At 40.0% G+C, this 13,142-nt stretch overlaps 1 protein-coding gene across 1 annotated transcript; it reads left to right on the forward strand.

Moving 5' to 3' along the window:
- Nucleotides 1-8,714: 8,714 nt before the first annotated feature.
- ppp1r3db (protein phosphatase 1, regulatory subunit 3Db) lies at nt 8,715-9,647 on the forward strand (the record flags this gene model as incomplete). Its single annotated transcript, XM_080728331.1, has 1 exon — nt 8,715-9,647. One exon carries the CDS (start codon nt 8,715-8,717, stop codon nt 9,645-9,647), a length of 933 nt encoding a protein of 310 aa, XP_080584457.1.
- Nucleotides 9,648-13,142: the final 3,495 nt, after the last annotated feature.

Consider the following 13,142-nt stretch of genomic DNA (forward strand, 5'->3'; position numbering starts at 1 on the left):
GGAAAAACGGAGTCCATCCTCTTTGGATCAAATCATAACCTCAAAAAAGTCGAAAACTTCACAATCAAAGTGGGTGACAAGGTCATAACACGAAAAAACGAAATCTCTTACTTAGGATGCATCCTTGAAGCTAATCTTTCCAGTGAAAAGATGACTTCTAAAGTAATAAATAAAATCAATTAACGAACTCGTTTCCTACAGAGGATCGCCCCGATGGTCAATTTCAACACACTGAAGACCATAGCTGGTGCAATAATCCAGCCCCTCTTTGACTACGGAGTCCACGTATGGTATCGTGACGCACCACAAGCCCTGAAAACTAAACTCCAAACAGCCCAAAATAAACTAATTAGGGTCCTGCTTATCCTTCCCTATCAGACTCACCTCACCGCTACTCACCAGTTAAGAGTGGGGTGGCTCAGAGTAGATGACAGAGTACAGCAACTTGCAATGGGCCTGGTGTACAAGATACACTACACCACTATGATACCCAAGTACCTTTCAAAATACTTTATAAACATTAAGGATGTCCATAATTACAACACCAGAGGCAGCGCCACAGATCACTTTCAACCCAGAGTCAAAACCAACAAAGGGTCAAACTCTTTTTTTCTGCTATACCACCAAAATGTGGAAAGCCTTACCGAAGGCCATAAAGGAGTGTGGATCACTAGCATCCTTTAAAATTGCCCTGAAAAACCACTTACAGGCAGCAGCCGTTCGCAACTGGTAAAAAATGAACCTAGCCCAACCCTACCCTCCCCTGCCCCTTCTTTGTATATACTGTTTGTTTTAGACTTACTGTCTTTTTTTGTTGTTTTTCTTTACATATCTACTGCATAGTACTGTGTTCTATTTGTCTGTCATTCAATGTTATATGAGATACGTCAATGGTTTCCAGTGGAAATAAGCTTAGTCTTTTCATGGATCTCCTTTTAGGAGACCTTGTACCAGTGAACTGTACCGTCATGAAACTGTACCTTTTCCTATGCAAACTTCTAATAAAGTCTTCAATCAATCAATCAATCAATCAATCATGCTGATGTGTATGAATGTAATGTCCTAGCAAGAGAAGCAAATAGTCTGATAATAATGTCTTATGAGTCTAGTACACCCTCAGTGTACTTATGAAGCATCAGGCTCATACAGCAAGGTTAAGTGGCTATTATTGTATAGGAATTATTGTCATATTTGTATTGAGTAAATCTTCTAAATGTAGATTAGTATCAACTCACAGAGGAAATGTTCAAATTCCACAACTGTTACAGACTTACAGTATTGTAATAATGACCAGTAGGTTTTAAATCTAAAGGAGTATTCATAGATGTATAATGTGTTGACTTTTAAACTGAGGCCCAGCATGGTGAGAGATGAGCTTCCCTCCCTACAGCCTGTCGCCAGTCGGTCCTGACATGATTACAATTCTGTTTGTATGTACTATACTGTATAGTCATGCCTGATATATGCTGCTAAAATAAAATGATGTTACATGACATCAAGACATGCAATAGCATAAATAAAAGTCTATGTTTTAGATAAACTGTTTATTGCTGTACTAGCATCTGTTACTTACTGCTGCAATTTTGTAACATCATCTGTTACCATATTTTCTCTTTAGCTGCTACTTTAAAAACCTCATACTTACATTGATGTTCTTGGACTACCTGACCTGCTTGTACAATATAATGTATTTACATTATTTCACTGCACTGATATCAGGAATATCTGCTTTCTTTTTTCATTCTATTTCTATGCTTTGTCCCTTTCCTGAAAACTACAAAAATAATTTAACCCACTGTTTTATACCTGTAAACCTGTGATATGAAAGTTGAAGGTGAGGTGAAGTGAAGTTGAACCCGTAGTGTGTGTATGAATGGGTGTTTTACGTATACAACTGTGAATATACTGTATTCTCTCACATTGATATTCGGTGATGTCTCTTACTTGCACAAGAGACTGAGGTACTCTGCCTATTGCATTCTATGATTCCTTGTATGAGTTTTTTATTTGAGATAATATTTTCTTTAGCAAACTTCATGTGACAATAAACTTGAAGTTGAACATAAAGACATAAATGTGACAATCATGTTTTGCAGGGAATGTAGTTGCACATTTAGCATAGGGATTCTAAGTGGTAATAAATGAACACAGTAAAAGCAATAAGTGTTTTCTGTACATAATTATACATTTATTGCCACTAGTGTTGATGACTTCTTGTATGTTATGTCTTTTAATGTCTTGATGAATTGAACACGTAGGACCACAATGGATACAATTGTGTTATCCTTCTAGCCTCATTGTTTAATCATACCAAGCATACTGTTAATCAGAAGACTGATGCAGATTCTTTGAAAAAGATTGAATTTCCCATTGACAGACGTTTCGGTCCCCCTGGACACTCTTCAAGACACTCTTGAAGAAGGTCCAGGGGGACCGAAACGTCTGTCAATTGAAATAAAATGAGCAGCTGAGCAAGAGCAGAGTGCGGGAGTTTTTGTTCATGAAATATCTTTTCATGATTTCTTCAGTGTTCACTATCCAACGCACCTGCACCTGAATCCAGTGGATGTGCGAATAATTCCCCTACATAGACTATAGAGTATAGCAACCTCATACTCACTGGTGGAGGTGGCGTTAGTGGTGGTGGTATACCTAGTAATACTGGTAATGGTGTAATAAAGTGCTGGTTATACTGCTATTCCTCTTATTGCCCTGGCATGGCCATCCCGAGCTACGTCATCACAAATGCCCTCGAGAGTCTGACTATTCGTCTTATACCTGGAGGTATCACCCTTCACCCAGCTTTTCCTCTCATCCTATGCCATCTATTTCCATAGCATGCTTCTCTCTATTTCCTTATTCTCCAACATTCTATCCTCATCCCTATAATAACGTTTCATCCTCCTGCATGTCCCATCCCCTCTTTTTGTCCACAATCCTCCTCCTGCTCACATTCTACTATTCCTCCTCTCCATTCTTAAATGACACAGACACTGTGTATCATGTTGTTTTTATTATAATATACAAAATACTTCAAACCAATAACTTAATCAGTATAAAATCTCCAGCATATAACCTTGTGTGGTACATAGAATTTTGCATTAGCCTCCTGAACTTTATTTGAAACAATTTTTTTGTTGGATTGATAAATAATCTATGGAAGCTGAAGAGTAAAAACTAAAAGTCGCAATTCTGACTTCTTGTAATTGTGATTTACCTCAGTATTCTGCGTTCCCTTCTTGTACTTGAGAAATAGGCAATTGCAAGAATTGCAATATATATTTTCTTTTCATACTTCTCTGTAACTTTGTAAATATCCTTAAACTGCTGTGCTGCCTCCGGGCGACTGATTTTCCCCTTATCATCTTTCTATTATAATTAGGGAGAATGGGTGAAAAAACTGAAAATGAGCCACTTTGGAAATTGTACTGGAAGCAAGGCAAAATGAAATCTAAACATCTACCCTTAATTCAGGATGTTTGAGTAAGCGCATCTATAACAAAGGGCCATAAAAATATGAAAAAGTGGTCCTGTGGCTCAACTTGCCCCAGGTAAGGTGTAAGTTGACCCATATGATTGTTCAAGTTGAACAAATATGTATTCACTTATCAATGAAATGTATTCACTTATCAAAAATAAATGTATTACACATTTGCCTTTCACAAATAGTCTTATTTCCCTTCTTAACGGTTATTTAAACAATATAAAGCCAATTAAATACATTTGTTATTCAGAATCTTTTTTGACAATAGTTAATACCATATTGAGTATGTTCATCCAAAGTAAAGAGTAGCAAAGAAATAAATGAATAGTGATTAATATTAAGATAACATTTTGTGTAAAAGATTTTCCCATTAATATTTTCTTTCACATTTTTTTTTCTACTTTCACCATATGCTTCCCAATTTCACAGCCAGGTGTAAATGATGGATTTACTAGATTTAAGGTCACGTGACAACCCAGTTTTCCATTTTTCTCGATAAAGGGTGCAACTTACCCACTGGCTCATCTTACCCAGTTCTCCCTAGTTGCCAGACAAAAACACCAGAGATCAAATCAGACCCAACAGCGTGCAAATGGACAAATGAATAAAGAAAAACAGATGTTCTGCCTAAAACATATGACATACAAATATGACATACATTAAGTAGCTCAGCTGTCATATACTTAATTAAATTAACTACTACGTCACAAATTCAACGTGCTTTGGCCTGCTGGGCTTACTCAGAGGTGAGTGTTTGGACATGGGTAAATTGTCCAATATGGCAGTGACAGCATCTGGTTTTATCTCCCGTTCCTTGGGTCCAGCTGCTCTCCTCCGCTCAGCAAACCCTTTTCTACACTCAGAACCACTCCTTCTGTTCTCAGACACATTTCGCCAACTTTGTGATCGGCCTCTTCTCTGCTCTGAGCCATTCCTCTTCAAACTCGCTGACCTGGTCATCTGGTCATCTGAGCATACATTCCTTCCTGCCAAAAAGTCTCTCCCAGCCCTGGCACATGAGTCTGGGACAGTGGAATGAGGCATTGTGGTAGCAGTAGCATCATGTACAGAGTTGCGTATATTCCCAAAAGCTTGCATACGTTTCAGGTGGCTGCTGCCCCTCACAGGGCTGCTGAACCTTTGAGCTCTGAATACTGAGCCCTTGTCTGATGAGTGCGCACGGCTCTCACTGTAGCTCCTCTTGGGGAGGGGCGAAGGATTTCTGTGGTCTCGCACAGGACTCATTCCGGACAGACGACTGTGGCCATGGCCAGAGCGGCAACACGTCCTGCTGCAGGAGGAATAGCGTATGCGGCATTGCGTGCAGGCACAGCCAGAGAGAAGGGCAGAGTGGCTGTCCAACGCTGAAAGGAATGTGAGTGGGAAGGCACGCTGACACTGCAAGATGCTCTTTGGAGAGCTGAGACGAGAGGAGGCAGCACTGTGGGACCTGTGGCAAACAGGTAGCACGTCTGCCAAGCTGGACGTCCCACTCTCCTCCTGCACCGTCCGGACCTGAAGCCACTCCAGCCGCAGCAGCCTCTCCATGTACCGCTCCAAAGGGCCCACGGGCCTCGGCCGAGGGACTCCTCGGCCCTCCATGTTGTAGAACACAGCCAGCTGACTGAGACTCCAGGAATTAAAGGGCGGCGGTAGGAAGTCTGGGAAATTAAAGTTGCCATGACTCTGCCCTCTCTGTGTCTGCACGTGTGAGGAGAGGTCATCTGGGCCAATGACCTCTGGCCTCAGGCTGAGCTGCGGAGGAACATGGGCAGAAGGGGGCAAGGGTTGTCGCTCTAACTCTGACAGATCACGGTCACTGGCATGTTCTCTGTTGTGGCTACTTGCAATCACATCCTCCTGGTCTGGTGACCGGTCCTCCAGTGAAGCTGGACTTGAGGATGACGGGTGGTGGCTGGGAATAGGAATAGCTGATGCTATTCTATTCTTTCTGGCACCTGGAGCCTTCTGGTCTCTGTGGAGACAGCGCTGAGAGGCCTGCTGTACTTTGGGCTCCCTTTTGTCTCCTGCAGAGGTCACCGTACGGGATTTTGCCTCTGGGGTTTCCTTAGCACTATAGAATGGGAAGAACCAAGAAGCGTTTTATTTGTCACTTAAGCAAGTGAAATGTTGGTGGGATTTGTTCCACAGAACAGTGTACATATAACAATCCACTACAATAGCAAGGTAATAGCAAAAGAAGTATGAATGGTCCTATTACTGGTAATGAAATGAAGAGCTGGTTGTACTGCTGGTGGAAGCACAGTATGATTCTAGCTGTCCTTTCCCTCTCATCCATCTTCCAATCACCCTTCACCCCAGCTCTTCCTCTCATCCTATGCCATCTACTAAGTTAGAGTCTTGTCTACAATAGCCAAATGTGCAAGTACGATATAACAGTGTCAAAAGGTGCACAAGCAGAGGTATAAATGATGTATCTTTCAAGACAAAAGAGACAAAGTAATTTGACTTCACCAGAATGACATCAAATAGAGCCTATATATTTCCCCGACACAATAACAATATCTGGTTGATCTCTGACCTGATTTGCGGGACATTGCATTTGTTCAAGGTGCTATTAGGTTTGTGCCGTCTTCTTTGCTGGAGCCGCTGCAGATTTAGAGGAAAGAAACATCATTTAGGTATACAGGTATAGGTATTTTAAGTGATATTGTTTTTGTGGGCTAAATGTTGAAAATAATAATAGTAATTAATTGTATGAGTGTTTGTTCAGTACAGGGATCCCCCTGAGTCCCTGTCTCTCCAGCTCAGGTCAGGGGCCAATTATTTCCAATCAGGAGAAACTCACAGGATAATGGAAGTAAACAAATAAATGAGCAGACAACAAAACATTTAAGCTGATAAATTGGTTCTCTCTCCTGATTGGATTAAACAAAAATAGGGTCCATATATTTTACAAACGTTTTGTTTAATAAAAAAAAATAGTTCAGCATAATACTAAAAAAAAAAGAAAAAAAGAAAAAAAATCAATACACACCTACATGCATTTGCACTTACTTTGTCTGTAGTATGGACACTGTCTTGATTTGTAATCTGGAATTGCAATGACTTCCTTTGTGATTGCCGCCTACCCATGTTGACGCTTGGAATAAAGAATTCAGAAATACAATCTGTAACAAAACAACCAATTACATCTGCAACTAATTTGTTTACAGGGCATATAGGCTTTGAAATAGGATAGCCCCAAAATAATGTACCATTAATTATTATTATTAGCCGATAATTATATAATTATAATTGTATTGGTAAAGAAGTTGGTTATGTCCACGAATTCTTTAAGGCCTAAAGCCTTAAATCAAGGAATAGGCGCTAAAACAACACAAACCACATAGACCTACAGCTACAACGCGCGCGGCATCATGCACAGAGAACGCGTCTCCGCTATTTATAGGAACTGCAAGGAAGCAACAGTGAAATTGCAACACGATCTCATTGGAAAACATCGAGTGTTGCAGCTACCGCAATTCTTGATTTAGATCTAAACAATAATAAAATAGCTTTACCAGGACACATTGGTGCTGTCTCTGCACCACGACGTCTTATTATTACGTTCCCTTTCCCTGGTGGAGGAGATGCATTGGGCCACTCGTTCATGCAGAATCGTGCCCATCACAGCTAGGTTGCAATATCCACCAATCAAATTGATGAGATGGAGCTCGGTGTAAAACGACATGTGATTACATACAATAAGGTCAAATGTCCATAATCTGATTGTTTTCTTTTAGATGTAGGCCTACTCAGCTCGCGATATGCTGCTAATGTTCCGTCCTGCCAAGAAACATGCCAGTGGGCTATGCGATGTTCTTTTAGCCTTGAATCAATGATGTTATTGACTTACATGTCAATACGATACATACATAGGCCTACACTGTATGACTCTAGCGTCACATGCTGTGCTGCTGTCTGTGGTCATAAACTGTAACGGGAGATGTACCTGGCTGTATCTGTATACAGTATGTAACATGGGACATGGGACATGTAGTTCTTGTGCGAATACGCATGATGTGATTAATTTATCTGTAGGCTATGCTATGTCATGCTGACTGTTAGCCTTTGTAGGCTATTTGATAATAATAGCCAATTTAATTGCTAGACTGGCCTAAATAAATATGTCTATTTTATATTTTATAAATTAAAATAATTGTTTGATTACCTAGGCCTAATGCTAAAGGAAATACACTTATATTGAGTTGGATGTAATTGTACAAAATAATGATTTTGTAAAGGCCACACTCAGCCCCCATGGGGAATATTGATATTCTAAATTTTTGGGTGTAAAACAATGTAGGCCTATTTCTATTTAGTATTATGTTGGCCATTTAAAATGCAGTCTTAGAAGTTGTATGCTATTTAAATTGATATCATCACCATGCAGTTATGATACAGCCCAGACCCCACTATCACCTAGCTGTAGATATGTTACTTCCTTCTCCTCTTTTACCCCAAACACATCAATAAATATTCACTTTTACAAAAACTATTGTGATCTTTATCCTATATTATGGCAATATTTATCTTAAACCCTTATAGTGACATATATTCTACCAACCATATATGTGAAGGGGGAGAGAGTTAACCTACTCTACCCTTTAACTATGCATGCTATAAATCTGCCCTATATATGCTACCAGCTATCTATAGCTTAACTTATCCTTTCATGTTGGTAGCTACAAAGGGACCCTTTTGGAAAAAATAAAAATAAAATAGGCCTACATAGCATAACAGCTACAGAATCTGCTATAAATATTCCTACTACACTTAACCTCAGTTAGGGTCTCATGTTTAAATGTCAGATGTGTGCTCAAAGAGTGGGTCCACCCACTTATTCCATCTCTGAAGTGTAGCTCTGTAGTCCCTCTATTATAGTCATCTCAGTTACAGCAGCTTGAACATAATTCTGTTTTTCCCCTGGACAACCGATGTCTTTTGCAGAGCTGGGATTTTTTACAGTTATGTGGCCACAGCTGAGATTGCAACAACATTAAGGTTTGGGAGCAGGTTTGGCTCCTGCAAGATTAATAGTAATAATGTTTTAACCCACTGTTAACATTTCTGTTTCAGCATATACTAACATTTGTTAACACTAACATTTGCTATGTCAACATTTTACATGTAGGCTCTACATGCTGCTTTGAAGTCTGATAGATTATGTCATGGTTAGCCTACTTTGTTTCTCAAAGTAATTTTATTCATGGCAGGTTTTATAAACATGGCTGAGGCTTGTGGAGGACGACAGGGGAGGGCTTCAACTAGGAAGTCCACTACACATCCTTCTCAGTCCACCAGTGGATTCAGCAGTGTATCCAGCACTGAAACCACCACCATCCGTCTGAGGGACATTTATGTTCCCAAACCTGAACCTGTCAAAGCCCCAGTCCGGATCCGCCCTCCAAGTCCCAGAGTTCCTTCTTCGGCCCAGAGCCCTACTGTGCTAAGGCGCAGCTTGTCAAGCGATCCACCCATTACTCCTATCATGAGGAAAAGGGCCCAGTCTCTTCCTTCACCCACGCAGAGGAAGAAGGAGGCTAAGAGCATGCAGGTACGCTTTGTGGATTCCATGGGCCTCGAACTTGAGGAAGTTAAGGTCTTCAAAGTCGGCGAGAAACCCCTGATACCCCCATATGTCATGTACAGATTACTGATGAGCTCTGAGCTGGCCTTTGGGAGGCCATCGGAGCTGTCCCTGCCTTACTTCAAACCTTGCTTCTGTGACAATAAGGGAGCACAGTCTGACTTCTTGAAGTGTGTCCAGAGCCAGAGGGTATGTCTAGAACAGGTTCAATGCTCAGAGCTGGGGATATCAGGCACTATACAAGTGCTTAATTTAGCTTTTGAGAAAAAGGTCAGAGTGCATTACTCTTTCACCAACTGGCGGACCGGCACAGACACAATGGCATCCTGGGTATCAACTGTATGCCGAGGGGAACCTGACTCACCAGAGACTGACATCTTCTGTTTTCGTCTTCCTGTCCCGCCTTTCATTTTGCAACCTGGTGCTGTTTTGGAGTTTGCCATCTGCTATCAAGTGGAAGGATCCATCTACTGGGACAATAATGCTGGGCATAATTATAAGCTTTCATGCCATAGCTACAAGGTGACCGTGCCAAGAGAGTGTGAGGATAGCATGCTGCACTTTACATGAGTGGCCACATGGGAGTGCCCTGTCTAGTGAATAATATTGCAAAATGTACTGGAAATGAGGCCTTATCATTGTTTAGATATGTTTGGCTTTAAACAATTTTTAGTTTTTCAAATCTGTACATGAAAACCAATGGGTAAAGCCACAGTATAAGGGTTTTTTATAGAGGGTATGGACATGGGAAATCGAGTGGCTGTCATGGCCAGAAAGTAGTTTTTGCCACTCAGTAGGCGTTCCAGGATAACTTCCGGGTATGATGATTAGTTCACACGCATACCCTCTATTGATTGCTTAAACAGTAGAGGACCAAACATCTCACCTGTATATAAAGCCATGTATTTTAAAAGTACTTTAAAAGTAATAGTCCATTGATTCACAGACTCAAGTAATTCATCAATCATTATGGTTAGCCGTTTGTCATCTGGCGTAAAGTAAATATATTTTTGAATCTTAATGCCCCAACATTCTAACAGTAGGCCCTACATAATAATAATCTTAAAAGTCCTGGCATGCATTAGATTGAGTGGCATGACCCACAGGAGCTGGCCCAATTCTTAGAGTCTCACATGGATTATAGGGAGCAATATAGGTTCACCGCTGGCTTCCTTAGATTCCAGACAGTGTTGACCTTTCTGTGAACAGTTTCCACTCAGATGAGTGCCCAGATTCCAGAGAAGTGGCAGGTTGCCACAGTTGGCTTCTTCCATTTGCCTTACTCACTGCATGACTGCATGAACTGAACATGAGAGCAGCTACTGTAAAACAAATACAAATATAATCCACCATGTACAGTACACAGCAGCAGTGTGTTGTTTACACAGCAGCAGTGATGGGATTTGCTCATGACATGTGTCCTTGAGCAAGACACTGAACCCACATCTGCTGTTCATTAGCAGCCCATTGCTTCTAATTGTGTTAAATGTAGTGCTGTAAGTTGTTTTAAGGTCTAAGAATGTATAAGGTTCACCAGAAAAGAATACAAATAATAATACAAACAAATGGGATTACAATTCCCCCAAAGTATTTTCCCTTTTTCTTTTTGTTAATTGGAGTGTCACTAGTTATTCTAGTTATCATTCATTAATTTTCAAGTCAATAAATATATTGTATTGTCATTCATATGAATGAACCCTGGTGGAATGTTACTCAGTATAATACTGTTTAAAATTATTGTATTTTAATATAAAATATATATGACAATAGTCTGTTACCCTGATAGACACGTATCACTATGGCCCACAAATATTGCTAACATGTAATTCCTTTGGCAATAACATTTGAGGCTCAAGTGCCTCAAACGAAGCAGACAAACTATTGTAATGTATACAACTGCAGTGCAATGAAACATTAACTGCAGTTTTATAATGCAACTAGCTGTGTTAACTGTGTTAAGTGACATCCACCCAGCTTTATTACTGTATTATATTCTGTTGCTGACACTAACCATAAACCAAGCTTTTATTTTGGCCAGTCTTTCTTTCCTTCCTAGCAAATGATCTGTGTTCATATTTTGCTGTGCCATGCATGCAGCCCCAACCTATGGCATGTACTGTTTAAAGATAATGTTGTAAATGTTGTAAACTAGTGAAAACATGGGATAACAAAGTAGCCTATACTTATGGAGCTATAACCAGGTGTATGGAGGATCGAGATGACTAGGGCTCATCTGAGCCGTAGCAAGAGACATTCATGCTCTTGGTAAAAGGTGACAATTCTGTTCTGCTGAAGTAGGCTACACATGTGTGCCACTGAAAGATGGATTTGATACATAAAGCATACATTTAGCTGTAATAACAATTTCTTATTGCAGCTCACTACTAGCCTTGGAAACCCCGACATTTAGCTCACTACTAATAATCACTTCATTGAGTTATCTATAATCCTAGTCCAGGAGAACTCACTGAGTGTTAGCACTAGATGGCAGTATTGACCAAATCTATTTTATTCTTCAGTTGAGGCTCAAATTTCCCTATCAGCGGGGAAAACAATATTTTCATATTCGAAGCAATGTTGCTTCTCTGCTGCCTTAAGTAGCATTTACTGTACCTGTTAGTGATCGATATGATACAGTATGAAGATATTCAATGGGGCTCAATTGTAAATAAACCCTAATTCTTAAAGGCGTAGTTCACCCCCAAAATGTTTTTTCCCCCTATTGATTACTCATGCCATGAAGACTTGAGTTCAATAATATCTTTTTGTTTTTGTTGCATTCCTAAGATTACTTTTTTTCTCCTATTGATTACTCATGCCACAAAGACTTGAGTTCAATAATATCTTTTTGTATTTGTCGCATTCCTAAGACAAAAAATTGATTATAGTAAACTTACCCCCATTGATTCTTAATGGGGACCCAAATGCATTTTGTTGAATGATATGCTGTTAATATTTTACATTTTCCTTTCACCAGTATGCACTGACATTTTTAAATGAGAAAGTGGTATTAATATACTGTATTTCACTATGTAAATACATTTTCTATTGAAGAGCCTCTCCATGGATTTTGTCAGTGTGCAGGCTTTTCTTATATTGGAGCACACAATTAGGCGACACATTTGTAATTACAGTAGCCTAAAATCCACATTGAAATGCATGTACAGTAGGGGTGTGTGTTTGCTTGTGTGCGCGCACTGCAGGTGCTTATACTCTTGGCTTTCATGACTGCTGGTCTAGAAGTGTGAGGATCACCCGGAAGTCAGGATATCCCACCCACGCCCATGAGAGCATCCTCTCCTCCCATATATCCGTGATTCAGACACCGTTCTGGGGCTCCCTGCCCACTAGGTGCCCTGTAGGACGTCCTGCCTGTTTCCAATCAACTCATTACTCCAGTCAGTGAGGGGTCCTGATGTCAGTTATTGTACAGTGTGACTTACACTGAGCCTGCCATCTGTTTCTACACAGAGCCAGGCTGGACACTCTGAATCAACATGTACTGTACCTATATATACAGTAACTATAACTGAAAACATGTGACGTAGCATAGGTGTGAGGGCCTGCCTGAACTCTACGGCCCGAACATCTAGAAGTACAAAAAAAGGCTAATCCTTTGTATTGAGATCATTTGTTTTATAATTAAGGTAACAAAAAGTATGATTACACAGGATATATACAGTATGTTAAATCTGTGGTGTAAATAACAACTTAAATCTGATCTTTATTAATGACTAACTAAACCTTTTTTTTTGATGACTGTCAGAATGTCACGTGTAATTTAGGAACCCCATTAAAATCACACCATACACAAACACGATTTCTTACAAATTCAAAACCTGTATTGTGCAGACAATAAATAGTGCTTACAAATCGATTTTTTTCATTTTTTTCTACACAGACATGTTTTTTTCCATTGAAGAACATGTACACAATCAATATGAAACTGAATCAACTCAATCAGTGAAACCCAAACACATCTTGGGATGTGACTAATGGTACTGGAGTGGGACAGATAGTCGGTCACATGCACATTTTCTTCACTACCATCAAAAAGGCCATCTT

This window comes from Nannobrachium achirus (assembly GCF_963921795.1).
Source record: "Nannobrachium achirus genome assembly, chromosome: 6".
NCBI classification, from domain to species: Eukaryota; Metazoa; Chordata; class Actinopteri; order Myctophiformes; family Myctophidae; genus Nannobrachium; species Nannobrachium achirus.